The sequence below is a fragment of the Clupea harengus genome, chromosome 19, assembly GCF_900700415.2.
Source record: "Clupea harengus chromosome 19, Ch_v2.0.2, whole genome shotgun sequence".
Lineage (NCBI taxonomy): Eukaryota > Metazoa > Chordata > Actinopteri > Clupeiformes > Clupeidae > Clupea > Clupea harengus.
In genome coordinates this window covers 27010153-27033778 of record NC_045170.1, presented here as the reverse complement: position 1 = coordinate 27033778, position 23626 = coordinate 27010153, and the positions used below count along the sequence as shown (strand labels likewise).

The 23626-nt window shown below is 39.5% G+C and overlaps 2 protein-coding genes across 2 annotated transcripts in view; one reads left to right on the top strand and one right to left on the bottom strand.

Moving 5' to 3' along the window:
• The window catches only part of slco2b1 (solute carrier organic anion transporter family, member 2B1), a 70467-nt gene extending 67604 nt beyond the window's left edge, over window positions 1-2863 (top strand). The window contains exons 14-15 of the mRNA XM_012818516.3: window positions 1145-1265; window positions 2277-2863. Of these exons, the coding sequence (XP_012673970.1) occupies window positions 1145-1265; window positions 2277-2487 (332 nt within the window). The 3' untranslated portion in view covers window positions 2488-2863. The remainder of the gene's footprint in view (window positions 1-1144; window positions 1266-2276) is intronic.
• Window positions 2864-9222: 6359 nt separating this feature from the next.
• fabp3 (fatty acid binding protein 3, muscle and heart) lies at window positions 9223-12790 on the bottom strand. Its single transcript, XM_012818494.3, has 4 exons — window positions 12633-12790; window positions 11784-11956; window positions 9953-10054; window positions 9223-9410 (listed from the first exon to the last, which is right to left on the bottom strand). Exons 1-4 carry the CDS (start codon window positions 12703-12705, stop codon window positions 9357-9359), a joined length of 402 nt encoding a protein of 133 aa, XP_012673948.1. The 5' UTR covers window positions 12706-12790; the 3' UTR covers window positions 9223-9356.
• Between the last annotated feature and the right edge of the window lie 10836 nt (window positions 12791-23626).

Below are 23626 nucleotides of genomic sequence, written 5' to 3'. Positions count from 1 at the left end.
GTCTGTGCATGTCCACAATGAGCAATGAGCCACTCAAACACTCAAGAGTAAGTTATGGAGTTTCCCACGACTCTGCAATTGGACCTTGGCTCTCTCTTTTCTACATGCTACCCTGGCTCTAGGTGCTGTAATAAGGAAGCGTGCCATTAACTTCCATGGCTATGTTGATGAAACCCAACTTTACCTATACATGAAACCTGATGAAATTACACAACTAACTAAGATGGAAGCTTGCCTGAAAGATGACTAACAACTTCCTGCTCCTTAAAACTGAGGCCCTAAACAATTGAGAAGGAGTGCATTTGAGCAGGTAATAGAATTCATCTGAGAACAGATGGTCTTAAGTCTAGATTGAAACTGGCTGCAGTTGGAGTACCTTTGAACCTTTTGAGGTTCTTAAGCTTGAGCAGCAAAGCAGCTAAACGCTGCTACATCACGTTTAGTTCCGACAGATTTTTCCCTTGTGATCTAAGAGGTCTAGCAGGTGTGTACTGCTGAAACATATCTGAGTTCAGCCTAGTTCATTGATGAAATTCAGCTGACATGGTGGACGATAGATATAGATTGCCATCAGATGAGTTCCACCAACCACCTTAACTACTTTGAATACTATGCAGTCAAGGTGAATCATGACACCTGCCCCACCTCCAGTGAGAAGCTTGTGAGTTGGTCAAAGTGTGTCGCGCTGTTCTGTTCCCTGGCGTGATCCAGGTTTCAATGAGGGCTAGCATCTTAACAGGTGATGGGGTATAAAAGCTTAAATGAAGCAGACTTTGTTCTCTGCAAGTTGCCCATTTCAAAAACACACCACCCACTAACTATAGATGTACTCAACCCGTTATAATGGTTGTATTCTTTGTGTACTATACAACATAGCCTTTGGTGTGTGTGTGTGGTGTTCTATTCTAGTCATTTTTGAAAGCGGAATTGTTTAGGAATCTAGTCACTAGTCTACTAGGATGGTCACCAAATAATTGTAGTACTGACTACATTATTGTAGATATCCATTTTTCACTGTTAATGTTGCCAGATTTTGAGAATCCAGAAAAAAATGTGGACTTACATTCAGTAGAAGACTTCACCAGCATAGGCATGAAAATTGTTTTATGAAAATATAATGCACAAATATTTTGTCTCTTCACAGCCTTTCTGCCAGCTCCTGTCCTGTATGGAAAGGCCATTGATACGACTTGTATTCTGTGGGGGGAAAAGTGTGGGAAAGCAATGGCATGCCAGTACTACGATCTGGATACGTTCAGACACAGGTAAGCTTCTACCCATCTCTGCAAAACAGATGGAAAAACTTTTTTTAAACAATTACAAAATCTTACTGTAATATACAAGCAATTTAAGATATACTAAGATAAGACTACAATATATTGGATTTGATTTTAATAAGTACTAGCATGTACCCTCTCCATATAAACAGAGAGAAAAACCTGCCTGTGGAGAAAAGAGTAATCACAAAGAACCACACATGCAAACAAACACAGACTTGGCTGAACTTGAAACTCGTCGCCTTCGGCCAAATGATATGCATTGACACAATTCTGCTCACTAGCTAAACAAAACCAAGCTATTTGTAAATATACATTAAAATTCACTTACTATTACTGTTATTACAACAAGAAATGATCTTGTATAAACCAGAAATGGGCATGTGTGCACACACAAACACACACACACACACAAACAACTGAGGATGATGGGAGTTCTCGCTCCTCCTCGCCCAGTAGCTGCCTATCCAAAAAGCCCTCTTCTTTGAGGTCCATGCCTTCCTTGATGGTCCTCAAGGTCATGCTCTCCGATATGCCCAAACTCATCAGTAGTGAGCCTCTTCATCCATCTCAAATAATTAAAAAAACTAAACGCATAATTGTAAATTATTGACTTTGTTTTATTATACATCACATCCACATAATGTTTCTCATCACTAATCCTGACCCTTTTCACTAAAAGCTTGGTCACTGGAGGGATGACTGAATGCTTGGTTTGTGTTGAACACTTTGCGAGACTCTAGCAGGGGCGGAGATCCCATTTCGCTGTAGGGGGGGGACAATACACGGTTAATATTTCAGAGAGTAATTCCTGTGGGAGGGGGGGACACAGGAAAATTGCAGATTATTGTATATTATTTATACAGTAGAACCTTATAGTCCACACTTTATGCAACCCCTACTTACAGCACATATGAGATTTAAATAGTAACATGTAGGATTTAACCATTTAACCATTTTCCAACATAAGTGACATGTTTTTTTGGTGTTCTGTTTCAGATTCTTAGGACTTCAAATATTCTTTTTAGTCGGGGGTATGGTCTGCTTCTTCCTCTCGTTCATTGTCCTCAACAAGACTGCATCAGAGCAGCTACACATCAACCAACCAAAGAGTTCAATTGAGAGGGAAGATGACAAAGGAAATGAACTGAGTAATCAGCTATTATGTGAGCAGTCAGATATTCATCATAACTTGAAGACTAAAGAGTGATCATAAATTTGCATTTGAAAAAGAGATAAGAGACTGATGCTCAACAGTTTAACACCCGTAAAGAGTCCCCTAAGTCTCAAGCATATGATATAAGTGTTTGTTTGCTGACACATTGCTCACCAGAATTAAACCTAGGGATAATCAAGAACCAATGCATTCATGCTTTTCCCCACAATCTGTCTAATGCTGATGCTTAATTATGCTGTGCAGAATTAAAATAGATTTGCAATATGCATACATAACAGGCACACAACATCATTGCAAGAAGAATTGCTATTTAAATGTATTAAATTATCAGTGGTGGAGGAAGTACTGAAGTTTAGTACTTAAGTAAAAGTACAAGTACCCAGGAAAATAAAAGTAAAAGTAAAAGTACTACATCAACAATCCTACTTAAGTAAAAGTAAAAAGTACTTACTTTTAAATTTACTTTAAGTATTAAAAGTAGTAAAAGTACTCACGCAATGGGTTGTCTCTCAATGTCTAGGCTGTGCCATTTTGATAAAGAAATAGCTACTGGTAATAAATGCCTCTACAGATTTCACTACTAGTAATAATTATAAGCAACAACATTTGTTAATTGGAAAGGTTGGTGTACTTATTGTGCCTACCATCTGTAATACTGTTCACACTATATCTTACAATTCTGCGGATGACAAGTTATATACCAGGGATTATTTGAAAAGTTAATACCATTAAGCCAAACCAATAAAGACACCATGTGATCTTTAAATCTTTTATTTAATTGTAAAGGTGTAAAAAAGGGAAACATGGAACATGAAAAACAAATGTAACTGTAAAACTGGACAGAACAAGGCACGCTAGCTTGACATAGCTAACCTACCAGCTTTATTTACATTTACATTTACATTTAGTAATTTAGCAGACGCTTTTGTCCAAAGCGACGTACCTTTATCTTACCACTACGTTAAATATATAATGAAGATGAAGATACAATCATGTTTTTGATGCTATTGCTGTATGTCAACATGCATTTCGCTAGATATCATTATAATATCATGTCAGTAAACGAATTAAATACATATATCAATATTCAAAAGTCAGGGACAACTTAGCATAGCAATCACTCTGCTTACCTCGATATGCTACTTTAAATTTGAGGGCGAATAATTGAAGGCTAGCAACTCCTTTTTTTGAGGGAGACAGGAAACGCATTGACACCTCCAAGAGTCATTCATTCCGCTAGTGCTGCTGCCAAACGCGCACTCTGATATCATTGGAGTTGATAGAGCCACCTGATTGGTTTAAACTTCCAAAACAGCAACGCAATCCATAGTTTTGTGTAGGCAACATTTTGGCGAAACTGTTCATAAAATGTAACGAGTAACAACACATATTGTAGAAATGTAGCTGAGTAAAAGTATAGATAATAGCTAAAAAATGTAATGGAGTAAAAGTAAAAAGTATGCACTATTTTTTTTACTTAAGTAAAGTACAGATACGTGAAAATTTAGTTAAGTACAGTAACGAAGTAAAAATACTTCGTTACATTCCACCACTGTAAATTATAGGTTTGTATAGTGTATATGGGACGGGTAACATTATATTGATGCAAGGGTGTGTCGTTGAATTTGACAGACATCAATACATTCAATTGTTATTTTGAACTAATTAGAAATTAACCCAGCACAGTCTAAACCACCACAAACAGAAACACTCAGCATCCAGTTAATGTTGAAGTGGCAACCTAAAAATACAGACAATATTAATGTACTTCGATTGTTGTGAATTATTATCTGTGAAATTATTGTGTGTTTGTACTTAAAGCCCAACAACGGAGGATTTGGCATGGAGATCCCCTTAAGGTAGTTACGGTAGTTAACGTTTACGCTGCTGTCGCTGTCGTAGATGTTACTTGCCGCTTTTGATAGCTGGAAAAAGGACCAATTCAGTATGTTTGCAGCTACAGCTGTACAAATGTTTGCACAATCACAGCACACAAGTCAAGTAACACACAAGTATCATGCTAAGCTAACGAAACCTGAACCAGAGACAATATGCTGCTAACACCTGGCTGTAAGGGAATGCTAACGGACAGCTAGTCAACTATTGCTAAATTAATTACAAATCCTGGAATATCCTGACACTAGAGGAACTTGGGTGGCAGGCTAGCCAACATACTAGCTATCACAATAATAATACAAAGAAGCCGACGCGAAAGCAGTTATTACTAGCTTCGATATCCAAGCGTGTTACAACAAGCTTGCTAACATCGCTAATGAGATGTCTTGCTAGCGGCTAAACCTAGCGAAACCTGTTGAAATTTGCCTACTTTGTTTATGACAAACTAGCGAGTCAACAACTTTCCTAACACAGTCAAACATCAAGCAAGTGCAACACAAGACAAAGAAAGACAGCAAATAAGTTACTTACTAGTCCAACAGAAAGACAGCCAGCTCTGAATTTGACTTGTGTCTCCTACCTGGCGGCTCCAGAAACTTACATAGCGCAGTAATATGCCTACGGACCCTGGTATTGAAATGAAACAAAGGCCATTCTCGTTATTAAACGTCATTGTAGCGCCAAAAAAAAAATGTAAGCTGTTATTTTAAGGTCAAATTGCTCCATAGTGTTACTTTAAGAAAGCATTGCCTATGTATCAAGCTTACATTTATGTACATTCAATATTTTCACCTACAGGTAAATGTATAAAAACCTTCCTTATTTCAAGCTTTCAAGTCTGTCATTGGTGTTACTCATTTCATAGCCGTGGGGGTGAAATATTGGTCTGAGACATGGCAGCCAATATGTTACAATTACATTTTTCTCTCCAAATTGTCGCTGGTGTTACTCCTCTTCCTGATTAGACCGATAACACCAGTGACATTCCTGTATAATTGAACCACATAAAAGCTGCAAAAAGACATTAGGAGGAGAAAAAAAAGTTTATGAGTTGTTTAACTGTTTTCAGCTATTTCTTATGCTGACATTTGTGTCATTGGTCTTATATTGATCACGGTTGTTGCCACATGTTTTTTCAGTATTTTTTGTATTACTTTCTTCGATATTTTGTTTGTTGATTTATACTAACTCTAAAATATCAACTAATGATTACATAATTAAAAACGTTGTTTGTTTGACAGAAAAGAAAGATGGTGCAAATCAAATTAATTCACACAACGTTGTTTAAACATGTGCAATTGTATTAAAAATGTGAATAATCAAATATTTGTCTTGGTCTTATCATTCCACTACTCTGCCTTTAACTAAATATTCAGGATCTAAGGAGAAAAAATATTTTACACTATAGGAAACAAATAAACAGCAGATACATTCTTTAATTTTTTTTAAATACATTAAGCTCTACTTTTAGTGGATTCATCAAGTTTAGACGTTAGTTTTTGCTATTAAATAAGTTTTAGGTATGTAAGAAGGAATACATTTCAGCCGATTTGTATCACCCAGATTCCACCGTTTCTGTAGAACGACCCAGATAACAAATATTAGCACCCACACGGCATATGCACATGATTCCATGCAACATGGAGGTATATACATGAAGTATACAGAATGAATAATGGCTAACATGGAGAGAGACAGCATTCAAAGTGTTAAAACAGCTTAATGGGTATACATTGATGTCTTCATAAGGTTACTATTATAAGGATAAACAAGGATAGATAAAGGGAATGATCATTGCACATTTATGCCGGGCACCGCAACTTCTTTTTTAGGGTGGTAACGTGTTGATTACACATTTCAGCTAGCTAGCAGTTTTGAGGATGAAATAGCTTGAGTCCATTTTAGCCACCATAGTTTCATCACACTTCTAAAAACCTTAGAGAATATTTAAAATTGACAACTTGACACGGTCGCAAAATACTGCTTTGCCTGATTGGATTTCATTGAAGTGAGTTCACATATGGTGTGTTGCTGCCAGCTAAGCTTCACGCCAAGATGCTAGCTATCAATTAAAAAGAAATGGCGCTAGAATCCATGACATTGACAAAGGGAAACATAAGACAACTTGCTATACTACATTCAAAGTATTTAAATTAATGATAATAATAATACACTTTATTTGTATAGCACCTTTCATGCAAAACAATGTAGGTCAAAGTGCTTAACACCCAAGAAATTACATGTACAAAGAAATTACATGCATAGTGATCAACATAAAAATAGACATCAAATAAACATAAAACATAAAAACTAGGATAGAGTTCATAAAGATTTAAGATAAAAAATAGAATACATAAAATGCATAACATAGGATAGAAAATAAAAGATCAGAGTAAAACAATTCAATAAAAATATAATTAAAAAGATTTATATATATATAGTTTGAAGTCATAGCTAGTTAAAGGCTAAGGTTAAGAGATACGATTTTAGTTTTCTTTTTAAAATGTTTAGCGAGCTGGCTTCCCTCATGTCTATAGGCAGTATGTTCCATAGCGTTGGGGCGTAATTAACAAAGGCTGCATCACTAATTTTCTTACGGCTGTTGCTGGGAACCTCCAATAAACCAGCATTAGATGATCGCAGTGTTCTTGAAGGCAAGTATTTGACAAGGGAGTTTGCAATGTAACTTGGTCCTAGCCCATTGAGGGCTTTGTATATAAGATACCTTAAAATCAATTCTAAATGTTACCGGAAGCCAGTGCAGAGCAGCTAAAACTGGACTAATGTGCTCTCTCTTCTTGGTTCAGGTTAATACCCGAGCTGCAGAGTTTTGAATGAGCTGAAGTCTCTCCGTTGTTTTTTTTTTGGGAAACCAGTTAGAATTGCATTACAATAATCAAGCCGGCTTGAAATAAAGGCACAAATCAGTTTTTCAGCATCTTTTTTATTTATAAATGGTAGTACTTTAGCTGTTTCTAAGGTGGAAAAAATATGTTTTTGTCACATTGTTAATGTGAGACTTGAAGTTTAAATCTGAATCTAAGATAACACCCATATTTGTATCCTCAGATTTAATCCAGGGAGTTAATTTCCCCAGATTATTAAACAGCATTTCTCTTTTTGTTTAAGGGCCGACTAGTAGGATCTCAGTTTTGTCCTCGTTTAACTTTGAGAAATTATTACTCATCCACTTATTTATAACCATTAAGTTCAGTTCAGCTTGCAATTATAAGGGTGGCAGCCCTAGTTGTATCCTGTCATAATTTGATGATAAAGAAACATGCTATTTGATTCTTTGGGCCTCAGGACAAGACACAGGAACGCAGATTCCAGATTCATTTTTGTGGACAAACAGTCAAAAATGTGTTGGTCAGTCAAATGATTGGAAAGGCATGTCACCATCACTGAACGCCTTTTAGGGAGCTGTTGTCACACAATTCATTTAGGGAGCTGTTGTCACAGTTCTTTTAGGAAGCTGTTGTCACACAGTTCTTTTAGGAAGCTGTTGTCACACAGTTCTGTTTGATGAGGTAGGTTGGGTGTGGGAGGAGTTGGTGCATGGAGTTTCACCAACTACCACTGTCCCAAAGAGCTTTACAGAACCCAAGTTGCTAGGTCAAAAATCCAAATTCATTCATTCATTCAAAATTTGATGTCATCCACACATATTTTTTTCTCATATTACTGAGAAAGCAACACCTGCTAAGTGACAGAATAATAACTTGTAAGTGGTTAACGCTGTACTCCACTGAAGGTCACCATGGACAGCAATCTCCCATGGACAGCAACACAGCCTGCTGCCAGATAAAGAGCCAGTTGCTCAAACCAGCCAATCAGCTTCTCACAAAGAGGAGGTGGAGACACAGGCCACCCACCCACACATTCATTCTCACACATATAGATTTGCATTCCTTTGCCTTGCCTTTACTCTTATTATCTGTTTTCTTGATGAGATGAAAAAAGAGAAAGGGAAAGAAGTGAAGAGACTGACAGTAGCAGTGAGCAACCACAACATGCTCACTAACACTAGCATGTTAAACTCAAGTTTCTGTCTAGTTCCTTACGTATGACAGAGAATGTGTGTCAGGAGCAGGAAGCGACCATAAGGGTCACACAGTGTGGGAGAGGAGGGTGTATCATAAGGGTCACACAGTGTGGGAGAGGAGGGTGTATCATAAGGGTCACACAGTGTGGGAGAGGGGGGAGTATCATAAGGGTCACACAGTGTGGGAGAGGGGGGAGTATGTTGCCTTTCACCTAAAGAAGCAGACACATGACTCTCGGTCAGGAGTGCCCTTAAAATAGAACACACATTCTATGCACACCTTGTGTTAAACTCTTGCATTTAGTCAAATATCTAGATATCCTTCAAACCAACACATCAACTGCTAATCAACTCATGTACCATTTAGGTAATGGATGATTATTACCTCTACCAAGGAGGTTATATTTTCAGTTTGGTTTGTTTGTCTGACATGTCAGTGTGTTTGTCAGCAGGATTATGCGATAACTCCCGAGCCAATTTTAATGAAACTTGGTGGAGGGGTGTAGCAGGGGCCAAAGAAGAACATGTTGCATTTTGTAGTGGATCCAAATCACACTGTGGATCCACACATTATTTGTCACTTTTGTTAACATTGCATGCTAACATTTGACCTTGTCGGAGGTCTGTACTCTGCCTTTCTAGTTGGACATAAAATCAGTGGCTATTTATACACCCAGACATTGTTCTGAGGTATAATTTCCACACGTTGTCAGCCTTGTGAGAGGTATGCTTGTTTCTACTGAAAGACTGCCAAGACATTATAATTGTTACACACACACACACACACAAAGATATATTAAAAGCAGAAGTACTAGACAATATAACAGTTTTATGTAAAAATCGTCGTAATTTATTTATTAGAAATAAATGGACAGGTGTATAGGACAAGCATTAAATGTATTTTGAACAAGCTGAACAGTCGAGCCTGTTCAGTAGCGTCGGGAGGGACGAAGGTCTTCATCTACTCTGCTTTCACATAAGACCGCGTGCACACAACATCGCCCAGTGTCAATACCTGCAAGAATAACACAAAATAAATGTTCAAGAATCTGTGGGATACTGCAATAGCATTCAAATATGTTCATTAAAATGCTGGTAGATGAGATATTTATCAAAGTAGCATTATTTCTAGTACTGATATTTAGTCATTTGGCTGTGGAAAATGCGACACATTTGTTGCGTCATAGCCTAGAAGACAGGGAAGTGACGTGTAGTTCTTACAGGGCCCCTTAAATGATGAGAGATCACAGTATGGAGATAGCTCCTTGTAATTGTGAACTTGCATTCCTTTTGCATCTCTTTTCAATCCTCTTGTTTGTCTGGCCTTTGGGAGTGTTTGTGTATGTTTAGAAATGTCACATTCTATTTACCCTTCAGCAGGGAGTTTGGATCATTCCAGTAAAATAATGCATTCATCAACAATGTGAGATTCTAAAATTCCACTGTAGATATTCTTTAGAACGTGAATTCTACAACATTCTACACATCTACAAACGCCTGTGCCCCTTAATAAACACTTACCAGTGTGAGCGTCTGTACCCCTTACTAAACACTTACCAGTGTGAGCGAGTTTCCGCTGACCTCCCTCACTAAAGTCGTCTCCTTGCCATCCCATTTCTGAACATGGACCAGCTTGCCACCATCTAGTGTCAACAGGGACTAGAGACACAGTTACATACCTTCATTCATTTGGGGTTGAATAGAAAACATAGAAGTTCAATGTTGAATAGAAGTTCAAATATAAGTTCAAAAACATTATAAAACACACACATACATTTGATTACATCAATTTATTTCACAGCACAAACTTCAAACTTTCCGGCGCATGTTTCATTTTTGTCAATAACAATCTATGTTACAAATGCAAATATAATGTAGCCTATATAATGTACATCTAGGCTGACAAAATAATGAAAATGTCCACAAATCTGTGTGACTTATTAGGATATCATCCTGGGGTGGTCATTTGGATGGAAGGTGGGCAACTACATTGAATATGGAGATATCCAAATCCTACCCATCTACCATAGTTTAGGTTGCAATTGCAACTTTGCCTCATGATCGCGCTTGACACTACACTATTCTAATTGGATGCAACCCAAAATGTAAAAAAGCAACCATAGGTATGAAACTAAAGGAACTAAAGCTTAGTCAGGAAAACAAACATTATAGCTTTATAACATTACAGCTGTAGAAACGTGCACTTTTCAAATGTTCTGAGACTGGACTAAAGAAATGTATTGTTTACTGTTTTTAGCTAGGTTGCTCCCATACACTGATTTATGTTTAGCTATAAATAAGCAAATTTCAAGCCGATAACAATGAATTTCCATTACGAAAAGTGAATGCACTACTTGCAGAATTAGAAGCACAAAACTCCTTGCCAGTGGCAGTGGTCATTAATGTTTTGCAGTGGTCATTATATTCAATTCAACAGAACTTTTTGCAACATTCTGAGGAGCCGGATAATAACATTATTTAATTACCTCTGTGTGGTCTGGATTAGGCCAGGAAACAAAAGAAAATTGTAACTGCCTTTATATAGCTTTTGCTACCTAAATATTATGTAAATGTAAAACAATGGAATGAGCTTGAATACGTTGCATCTAGTGTGTAGGTTAATGGTCCTTAGTCTGCAGTCTTAAGTTGGTGGTTAGGGCTATAAGCCTGCATGGAAAAGTCTGTGTCAGTAATTTACTACTTCATCAAATCAAGACAGTGAGCTAATGCGTAGATACAGTCGGTTGATCTATAATGACATTTTAGCTCCTGATGAGAAACTAAGATACTTAGCTAAACTGGATGGGTTACTGGCTCTACGTTATATCTGCTTGGTGACTTTTCGTCACATTCTGCCACTTTCTCCGCAGAGTCCTCTAGTTGTCTATTCTGTTTGTGCACGCGGGTGTTTGTACACAGTCCCGGCTCTGTAAATGGGAAAGACACAACATGGCTCGGACCCAGTTCAATACACTATTTCCAGGCCATCAACAGTGATGCTTCAGGAGCACTGGAGAGAGAAGTGTACTTGATTAGAGGGGTATATCTGATTCAACCGCAGCAAAGTACAATTCAAAGGACATTTTAATTATCAGTTCATTCAATCAATCAATATACTATATTTCCTCTATTTGCATTTAAATATAATTTACAATCTGGTTATCAGCTTTCAGTGTCATGCTCCAAGTTGAATCTAGCTAGTGCACAACTATTTGAATTCTATAGTTGGAAATCCATCTAGTTCAGCTATGTTTTGCTTTAATAGAAGATCTTTGAGAAAAGTTATATTATTATTGCCAGGTCTGCAACAAAGTTTTGGGCTTGTAAGTCTCTAATGCCTAGCCATTGTTTAAAATATTAGGATATATTGATTTGCTTGTGCTCATACCTTAACTTTACGGTCATCTGCAGTGGTTTCATCAAACTCTTCTCCCAGTTTAAAGTTGACCTCTGTGCTCTTAAAGGTGCTTTCAGTCTTCAATGTGATGACATCACCCTCCATGGAGATGATGGTGGTAGGCTTGGTCATACCACCAACCTGCCGTGTGGCAAAGCCCACCCCTAACACAGAAAAGAAGTTGCTCACATTCTTCTCTAGGCTGTCTCTTTTAACACATTACCATGCAGGCCGAAGGCACATAGAATATGCTTACTTAGAACAAAAGACCGTGTTTAATTTGCATGTGTGTCCGTCCTGAACGATCATTACATGACACTGAAGTGACAGAGTTTGAACAATTTTTCAGTGGTGATGTGGACCAAAAATGTAATCAGGGCTAGGAAGAATGATGGATACTGTCTTTTTCACCCACACAAAACACGGCCTCTCCCTTACCCTATCTCCATTTCAGTCTAAAGTTGACTCTTTTTTCCCCTCTAAACATGTATACATGTTTGTACTAAACATTAAAAAGTCACTCAACACAGGCACTGCAAACCAGAGCAGGAAACTCTGCATGTGTGTGTCATGAACGTTAACAAGAACTAGGCATTGCAATTTTTAAAGGGAACCTCCGCTCACTTTATGCAGTTTCTCATGTTCTGTCACTTAAACTGGTTTTTTGGGGGTTCTTGAATTTCCTTACACATACGTACACACAGAGAATGCACAGAACATAGGCTTATAGACACACTTTGTCCACATGTGCTCACATACACCAGCAGGCATACACACATTTAGTCTTTTATCATGTCCACACACACACACAGAACCACATATATAAACACCCACACTCACCAAGTGCTTTCATGTAATCATCAAAATTCTTGCTTTCCTTAAGGTTCCATGTGCCAACAAAAGCTGCAGCCATGTTGTGACTTGTATCAAGAGTACGAGAGAAGAGAATGAGAGAGGAGAGGAGAGCGGGGGAGAGACAGCATCACAGAAATACTTGAACACCACTGGTTGGTTAATACCGGCTGTTTGTGATGTCATCTGCCTGGGTGTAAGGGCAGAGGGAGGAGCTAGAGAGAGGAAGAGCAGGAACAGGGGAGAGAAAACTGAACAACTGAACCGGGGGAGGGGAGAGAGACCTGTCAGAGTTTTAGAGGAGCTGAGGGGGAGAGAACAAGAAGACACACTGGAGCGGGGGAGGGGAGAGGGACCGGTCTAAGTCATATAAGAGAGGAGGGGGAGACAACAGGAAGAAAGTAAGAGAAAGGTATAGCAACGATGGGTCATTCAGTCACATACACACACACATTAAATACACTCAACCACAGTCACACCCCCACATAAAACATGCAATGTTGACACAATTGCCAAATATTAGTCATAGTTTTACAGATGCTTAAATGTATTCTTATTCTCTTCTCGGAGTTTGTCTTTGTACGTAAATAACACACACACACATACACACTCAGCATACAACATAATGTAAACATTTGCATACAAATTCATACATGGAAAAAGTAGACAAATGAATGTGAGATGTTAAGTTTATTTACCAGTGATTTTAGAACAAATACACACATGACATGGTAACTTGAGCTAAATGGGTCATTCTACAAAAGCAGTAAAAGTGTTGTCACTTACTTTTGCAGACACCAAAATCCTTTTAGTTGACCTAATGATCACATTAATTATATATTGTAATGATAGAGCAACTTAATTGCTTCTCTTTGGCGTCTTCATTTATTTAAGCGTACACAGGGGCGTAACTATAGGCGGTGCAGCCGGTGCCGTTGCACCTGGGCTCGTGGTGCGCAGGGACCTGTAGCAGGGCACATATATATATATATATATATTATTGCTGTCAGTTAAACGTGTTATTAACGGCGTTAACGCAAACCCATTTTAACGCCGTACATTTTTTTATTGCGAGATTAATGCGAGATGTTTTTTTTTTTTATACGGTTATCAATACGGTTTCAGTGAATGGTGAGCGCGATACGGCGAAATGGATGATAAAAAGCTTCTGAATGGAAAGTTTACTTTTAAAAGTTGTGTTGTGCAAAATAAGTGAGCTTCACTGTTGTCTGAAAATGTCAACAGGCAGCTGGCTGAAAGCAAAGAAGTAGTAGGCTTACCTTTTGATGGTAACCTAACTGTTACAGTTCATTGTTTCTGAAATAAGAGGGCTGACTGCTATGTTCCCAGCAAACTTGAAAAAAATAAAATATTAAGCCATGGTTTAACTGCATGGTTTAACTGAGTCCTTGTTTACCTGAAATGTGCATTTTATTTTGTACCGCCCTGTTTGGCAATGTTGGTTTTCAATTAAATAAAACATTTGCATAAAGCAAGCCAATCCACTTTTCCATGTTGATAAGGGCATTAAAATAAAAATAAAATGATGGAAAAAAAAGATGAAGGCACATTTAGAATAGATAAAAATTTGCGATTAATCGCGATTCATTTTGAATTAACTATGACATGAATGCGATTAATCGTGATTAAATATTTTAATCGTTTGACAGCACTAATATATATGTCTCAGGATGGGCATGGGTATTGCGTCTGACAGAAGTCTAAGGCTCATATTTTCGCCTCTCAGATACGCTTGTGTTCAAAAATGTACTGGTATTACACTATTGAAGGTGTCTAATGCTATATATGCCCTTAAAAAGGCAAACTTATCTCCGTCATGGTTTTTATGATTTTTGGGAAAAATTGTAGCAATCTATAACAAAATGATATGCTTATCCTACATACACTGTAGAAACTATTAAAAAACTATTAAATTAAATGAAAAATGTCTTATTTTCTTTGGTATTTTTGTCAGATTTGCAATGATGATTGCTGGGTAATATGTATGTTGTCTAATGTCAAGTCTTTATTTGATCATGTGACGATACAATACGATATAGCTAGTTTAGGCGCAAAATCTGAACGCCAAGACCAATTAGCTGACTGAGCACAAACAATGCCTTTCAAACATAAAAGTGGTGATGCGTGATTTACTTTTTCAATGGACAGGATAGCCAATCCATTCAGCCTCTCCTGCTCCTCAGGTAGGTCTTAATGAGTGTCAATTTGGAAAAGGATCGCTCGGCTGTTGCCACTGTCAGAAACAATAGCAGGGCAGTGCACACCTCAGCGAAGGTGAATTTTACGGAGTGATAATCCACAATCAGGATCTTGGCAAGTTGAGAGACTGAGGACTGCTGAGCAATCTATGCTTTAAAGCAGGCCCTGAATGATAGGAGTTGTGCACCAAACGTTATTCCTATGTCCCTGTTGTAGTGGTCAGACTGACGTTTTGCCTGGTCATATAGCTCATTAAGTCCATCATTTGTTTTACTCATTTCATAGCCATGGGGTGAAAAATGTACATACAATGTATTACACTTAACTATTAAATGATTTGGTATGATTGAGGACATGTGCTCAGACACACGGCAGCCATTCTGTTAACAAAAACTTTTTTCCAAATTGTAACAATGTGTGTAAATGTTTTATTTACATACAAAAATGATGGTGCAATGAAATAAATTCAATGTTATTTAAACATGTGGAATTGTATTTAAAAATGTAAATAATCTATGAATCTTTGATCATTCTTTTCATTCTACTTTGTCTTTAACTAAATATTGAGATTGTAATATTTATTTTTTGTAAACATTTAATGTTTTTTACATAATGGGTAACACCAACGACAAAGAAAAGACACATTAAGTCTTCAATAAAATGTATACAAATGTTGAATATCTTATTTTTATTCATAATAATTATGATAATAATATATTAATAATTCACTCATTTCTGATGCACCCTTACTCATTTTGTACTGGTCTAGCCAGCATGACACACATAGTTAATCAACAAACCCTGATTATCAGTTAGTCTTCCCCTATCTGATATAGTGATGTTAACTCCCCATATCTGTTGTTAATTAAAACACATAATTCCATGAGCTTTAACTAGCTATAACTGTTACACAACAATGAGACTACACGATTTTCAAACATGGAGCAACAAGCTAAAGTGCCAAAAACCTCCTTTATGGACAGCGTGAAAGGATCCATACATTCCACTACAGCTATCAAAGTTAAATCAGAGAAACAACAGATATTTTGAATATACTCTGCAAACTGCAAGAGACAAATATCATATAACTGTTATATTCTTAGACACCAACATGCATGACACATGACTCCAGTGAAACTGCAACATCTCAAATTATCCTGAATTATTTTGTGTTAAAAAAAATGCTTGTGACTATTGAGGAGTGTACAAAAACGTTTACATTTAATATGTGTATATGTAACTTCTGTTCAAAATGTTCTATCAATACACTGATGAAACGTATTTTTGTGTCTACGATTCAATCTGCCATATCCCCAGTTTTTTTTACTTAATTCTCTCCAGAGAATTTGTCACATAGGTTGATTTTGGCCAGAAAAGCCAACATTACCAGTTTCAACTCAAGTGCACTAATGCTTCCAGAGATACAGCACTTTCTTTTAACCATGGTTTTTTGGGGGGAAAGGGAAGAGTAGCACTGAATATGAAGTGACACAACTCAGCTACTAGCTGTCCATCAAATCAACTATATTGCATTTGAGGAGTAAATAAATTAGCATTTGATTCTTTCTGAGGATTTATTCTCCACACTGGTTCACGGTTACAGCAACATACATCTCTACATCTGATTCATCGTATACATCCAATCGATTCTTTAGCATCAGCGCTCTCTCTCACTCCTCCACCAGCTGTAATCCCACTGATCTGACCGTGGGTTCCTGTGGACAATGGCCCCTGCTGCACCCACCAGGCAGAACTTTAACTGAATGCCCTTGGTCTCTTCAGTCCAGCGGTTGGCCTTCGCACAGCTCTCAAACAGCTGCAGGAACGCCATCATGCTGGCCAGGACGCAGGGTGGGGATTCTTTCCCTGGAGTCATATTCATCCTCACTCTCAGAAGAAGCCTGGTGGCATATGGAACCGGGCTGGCGCGCACGTGATTTATGTGGCTCATATATGGGGAGAGGGGGCTGTAATGGATGAGCATATTTAACATTCTTGAGTGAATTGCCATAAGGGGTGTGTGACTGTGGGCCCGTGGGGTGTGGGGGATGACAGGTGACAGAAGTGCTATGAATGAAACTCCCTGAGTGAGCAGAGGCAAAGGGGTTAGTGCTGGGAGTTGCAACCGTGGCAATTAATGGCATTGCCGGTGTGTAACCACCATGACGATGTACTGTATGTGTGAACATAGTTCTTTACATCGCACATCAGCCCCATAGTCTCTTTCCTCATCGGCTTTAAACGGGTTAGTGTCTGATAACATAAATGGCCTGATGGGTACATAACATGTCTCACTTGCATTTCCTGTCAATGCATCAGTCTGTTCATCACATGAGAAAAGGTTATCGAGCCCCTCGTATTCATTTCAGTGCAAACAGTCAGTTTTTAATTCAACTTCCTCCATTCCAGTGGATGACATTGGACCGGTAGAGTGGCTGGTCACTTTCCCTTGTAAACTTTGTTTAACGTTCAGTCACAAAGCACTGACTGGGGGTCGCCATCTTGGCTAACGTTTTAACGTTGTATAGGAAAACGCCACTGTTATGCTAACTGCTCCGGTTTATCTCACCAGATACTTTCACAGTGTGCTCACCACAGCAGATATCGTTGTATTATTCAGTCCCTTCGTGGTCGCCCGTGTTAACCCTTCCTGCTCTGTCTGTCCCTGACCGTAGTCGGAGATTACAAAGGAGACTTAGTTCACTGCCCCAGGGCCGAAGTGTTGCATAGTCTTAACTCCGGGGTTAACTCCCTTTCCTAAATGAGCATTTGATTCTTTCTGAGGATTTATTCTCCACACTGGTTCACGGTTACAGCAACATAACTTTCTCTACATCTTATTCACCCGTATACATCCAATCTATTCATAAGCATCACCGTTCTCTCTCACTCGCTCTGCCACACCCACCCTGCTGCTCTGAAAGGGGCTGCACCATTATACACTTTACCTTTAACCCACTCCACATGAGAAGGCTAATATAGCTCTAATATGCTATTCGTGCCCCATCACCCACCTTTCAGACACACTGAAATATAGTTCAGCTATTGCCATTTCACACTCTTGCACAACAGGAACTGCTATCAAGCCCCCTTCGTGTGAAACGATCTTCCTGCCTCCATCCATAAATCTAGACTAAAGACATTCCACTTTCGTGCATCCTAAAGTCATGAATAATGCATCCAGATCTGGCACCTGTCGCAACACACTTCATTCTTCTTGTCAGCCATGTTGTTGTGTTTAGCAGCAGTTGGCTACAGACAGCGCATGTTGTACTGTGAGGGCCTTTACAGATCCTGGGTACAGCATGTGGTGCATCAGTACACTGTTGCTGTATCCTTGTACAACTAACATTTCCAAGCACCATGCCAGACAACATAACTAAACATAACTTTACAAATAAAATATACCCATATACCAAAATTCCCATATACCATGGTTCTTTTTACCTAGTTTAATGACTAGTACTTTTTTCTAAGTGAATTTATCTGTGTTAAACTCCCATAAAGGAGATTTGCTGGGAGAATTAAGCTATAAGGCTCTTCAATTAGTAACTTTACCACTTACTCTGATTTAAAGTAACACTATGGAGCAATTTCACCTTAAAATAACAGCTTCAAAAAGGAAGGTTTTTATACATTTTCCTGCAGGTGAAAATATTGTATGTACACAAATGTAAGCTTGATACATGCAAACAATGCTTAGGCATTGCTTTCTTAAAGTAACACTATAGAGCAATTTGACCTTAAAATAACAGCTTAAAAAAATGTTGCGCTACAATGACGTTTAATATGGAGAATGGCCTCTGTGCCATTGCCATACCAGGGTCCGTAGGCATATTACTGCGCTATGTAAGTTTCTGGGGCCGCCAGGTAGGAGACACAAGGGGATAAGTCAAATTCAGAGCTGGCTGTCTTTCTGCTGGACTAGTAAGTAACTTATTTGCTGTCTTGCTTTGTCTTGTACCCGCTCACTTGCTTGATGTTTGACTGTGTTAGGAAGGTTGTTGACTCACTAGTTTATCATAAACAAGGTAAGCAAATTTCAACAGGTTTCGCTAGGTTTAGCCGCTAGAAAGACATCTCGTTAGCGATGTTAAGGCCCCGTCACACCATAACGTTCTGGTCAACTTTCTCTGAACGTTCTAATTGTTCAATTTTCGAGCGTTCTAGGGTGAGGTGGACACATCTCGCGTGTGACTAACGCATGACTAGCGTGTGACTAATGCATGAGGAGCGTGTAACAGCGACCAATTAAGACACCCCTGAAAACTATTAGCGTGTGACGACGTGTCACTGGCGCGTGACGAACGATTAGTCAATGTTAGACGAGCGTGTGGAGCGTGTGACTAACGTGTGAATAACGACAGAATAGCATTTTGCTGGCGTGTGGGTTTTATGGTCAAACGGGTATAAAACGCTGGAAAATCAGTGGATTCAGTTGTTCTGAACAGTGAACATCATGCCGCCAAGACGACGCAAAAAAGGTGTGAGGGGGGCTTCTGCTACTCGCGCTGCAAGGAAGAAGAATGCAAACACCACAGACGAAGAACACCACCACGAGGAAGAGCCCATCCGAGGTGTGACACACCAGAAATACTGACTTATTCATATAATTATACTATGATATTGAATAACAAGTGAAAGTTAATTGTTTAATGCTTATTGTTTACCTGTGTAATTCCAGTTGAAGGCAATCATAGCCAAAACTCAGGGGGACCTGGATGAGGCCGAGCAGGCATTAATACTTGTGTGAATGTGTGATTATTGTAAGGTCTGTGTTCTGTCCGTCTGTAATTTCTGAGTTTGTCTCCCTTGTGTTGTCACTTGTTTGTTCCCGCCATGTGCTTTCCTATGTTTGTTTGTCTAGGCCATGTGCCCTCTTGTTGTTGTCCGTGTCTCCACCCCTCACCTGTTCCCAATCTCCCGGTTTGTTTGTATTATTGGTTTCACCTGTGTCCTGTTAATTCCCCTTGTTTAGTCCACCTGTGTCTTTGTCTGCCCCGCCTTGATTGTTCTCACCTGTCCCTCGTTATCTGTTGCCTGTGTGTATATAAAGTCCTTGTTTTCTTGTTTCTCGTTGTGTCTTCGTAAATTGTTGTTACCTGGTATGTTCCTTGTTCCCCCCCCCCCCCCCCGCCCCCGCCCCCGCCCCCGCCCCCGCCCCGCCCCGCCCCGCCCCGCTGTTCCTCGTGTTCCTAGCGATTAGCGCTTCCTCCTGGTTAATGTGATTACTCGTGCTTCTGACCTCTGCCTGTACTACGACTATTCTCCTGCCTTTTCCCTGTTTGGATTGTTTGCCACTCTTGGACTGCCTACCTGTGTACCGAACCCGGCTAGTAAAACGTTTAACCCTTTCAACCTACCCCTGTGCTGAGTCGTGCATTTGAGTCCTTCACATCACCCACCATTCGTGACAATTATGATTATTATTTCCTTTAATTATTTAATGTTATATTGATTTACTGTTATTATGACTGTGATTTATGAAATAACAGGTGTTATTCCTGGGGTTTTATGTAATTCAAATAAATGATTTAAATGAATTTGTGTTTCTTAATGTTTATTATTAGAAAACATCAACACATCCACACACATTGTCCATGTCACAAGAGTCTTCATATCATATCCATCTGCCATGGAACAGCACCAGCTATAACAGTGCTCAGTTATGTTCAAGTTCAGTACATCTACATGCTGGGCTATAGCAAGCATATATACCCTCCTTAGTCTTTCTGGATCCTCCATAGTGGGTGTTCTCTACGGTAGCCCAAAATCAACTGAACCCTGCTTAAAGAGCATCGGTTTGTATAGGATAGACTGAGTACAGTTGAGACACCCATTTAAACCCATTGATAGTGGATTGAAAATCCAGGTTATATCACAATCAAGCTGTATCAACTGTACCCGATCTCCCACCTTGCTTATTTAGACCCCAAGATAAATCATTCTTATTACTTTCATGTTTGAAAAGACACCCATTAATATAGGACAGTTCTAATATCAAAAATATAACATTTTATTTTCATTTGCTTTGTTTGCTTTGACTTCTAACCTGCTTATCACGGGTACAGTTGAGACATTCCCTTGATTTTGGATACATTTAAGTTTTTCTAGGTCTTATTTGATTTTCTAAGTATATTTATTTGATTCATTAAATGTTTTATAGAAATTGCAGAACAGCTGGATACATATTTGTACATTATTTTCGATTTGAACATTTTCTATTTGAACATTTTGTGTAGGGGAAATTTCAAAGTTCTCAGTTACAAAGTGTTTTTTTGGAGAGAAATGCTGAATAAATGCATCAAGTTTTCCAAATTAATTGTTTGAATAGTCGTGATTTCAATATTGACCAAAATAATCGTGATTATGATTTTTTTCCATAATCGAGCAGACCTACAATGTAGGCAAAGAACTCAATAGTCTGTTCAGAAGATCTTAACGCAGGGCGATTGATCTCGGCAACACAATGCTAACGGATTTCGAACAATACACCAGGGATTTCTCAACAAACTGTAGGCTACTAGCCACCGGCTTGCCTGTTCAGCTGTGCATGAGAGGGCTTTGATGTCTTGGCGTTGGGCTTGGCCTGTAATTCCCAAATCCTTAAGCAGCCTGGTAGTTGTTTTACCCACAAAGCCTCTGCAGCCGACTTCCACCGGGCAATACTTGGCTTTCCAGCCACGTTGCTCAGCATCAGCGTACTTAAGGCTCTTTCGTTCGTAGGCCTCCTCAACAGCATCCTCCCAGGGCATGGTCAGCTCCATTGTGTACGTCTTCTGAATTGAGGAGGACCAGAGCACGAGGTCTGGTCTGAGGTTCGTAGTGGTGATCTCTGGTGGGAAGCAGAGACTTTGAATCAGATCCATCACGAGCCTTCAGTCTTGCCCTCCTCCCAACTGACCAAGGTCTGATGTTGTACTGGCCTTGGTCTTGGTTGGCTTTGCACCTTCACAGACGATGGTCTGCTCTCTCCAAGGCCAAAGCCTCCTCTCCCCTGTTGCACAAGGCCAATGATGTCACAGTGCCTTAGGTCTGCCTTTGCCTGCTGTGTAGCTGTGCTTGCGGTCCATTTCCTTCCGGTCGCCAGAGTAGGAGCTGTTTGGGCTACACATGGGTCAAAGGAATCAGTCAGTGTCATTTCCAGCCTTACTTTGGAGCACTTGAATTCCTCTATAAGACTGGACACAGGAAGCTCCAGAATGCCTCTTCCATACAGCCCTATGTTGCTGAAGCACCTGGGAAGACCAAGCCACTTTTTGGCAAACAAGCTGATCAACCTCTCCAGTTTTTCAACCTTTGAGATAGGGACCTCATGGATGGTAAGCCGGAGTGGAAGACCGAATTGAAGGCACCAGAACTTTAACCTGCCAGGGAGTAGGGACTAGGTTGATACTCTCAAGGCCGCAGATTGTGTCCTGCCTAAGTTGTTCCACTTGATCTTTGTCCTTGAGGTTGGCATCGTACCAATGCCCTAGACTCTTCACTGGCTTCTCCGACACTGTTGGTATGGGTTCCTCGCCGATGTTAAAGCACTGCTCTGACAGCTAGCCCTTGACAACTGCTCCTGGATTTGCTCTGCGTTATCTTCATCTGGGCCCACTCAATGTTCTCCTGGAGCTTTTTCAGAAGTCATCTAGTGCATGGCATGATTGTTGTGAGTGTGGTCATGTCATCCATGTACGCTCTGATGGGAGAGAGACGAAGACCAGCTTTGAGCTGCTGACCTCTTGCCACCCATCTTGAGGCTCGGATAATGACCTCCATTGCCATGGTGAAGGCCAGAAGGGAGATGTGAGCTACTACGCTGAAGAAGATCTTGGCTTCAATGTTTAAGAGGGTGACGTGGCGAAACTGGCTGATGTCAGCAGCGTCCTTCTCCTTAGGGAAGTTTTGGAACGGTTTGGAAAATGCAAATAAAAAAAGAAAGCAGTGATTTATAAATTTACCTTGACTTGTATTTCATTGCAGACAGTATGAACACAATATATTTCATGTTTTGTCTGGTCAACTTAATTTGATTTGTAAATATACATCCATTCCTGCCATTCAGGCCAGCAACACAATCCAAAACATTTTGGGACGGGGGCAATTTAGGGGTAGTAATGAGGTAGAATAATTAAATAATGATGTGATTTGAAACTAGTGATGTCAACAAGTCATTGTAATCATGATTTGGTACAGAAGCAGCATCCAGGAAAGGCCTAGTCCTTTAGGAGCAAAGATGGGTCGAGGATCGCCAGTTTGCCAACAAATGCATGAGCAAATTATTGAAATGTTTAAAAACAATGTTTCTCAAAGAAAGAAGGAAGGGATTTGGATATTTCACCCTCCATGGTGCATAAGATAATAAAAAGATTCCTTGAATCTGGAGGAGTTTCAGTGCGTAAAGGGCAAGGACGCAAGCCTAAGCTGAATAACCGTGATCTCCGATCCCTCAGACAGCACTGCATCAAGAACCGTCATTAATCTACGTATATATATTCATATATAACCACATGGGCTCAGGATTACTTTGGCGAACCTGTCAAGCACTTCAATACGTAGTAACATCCACAAATGGCAGTTAAAATGTGACTGTGCCAAAAGGAAGCCTTTTGTTAACCATGTCCAGAAGTGCCGTCGACTTCTCTGGGCTCTGAGGCATCTGGGATGGTGTGAGAAGGTGAAATCCCTCCCCCTTCTCACTGTGGCTCTAACCTGTCATTCACACGTACGCGTTGGAATGCGTTGATCCAACGGATGGCGGAGGCGGAGTCTGG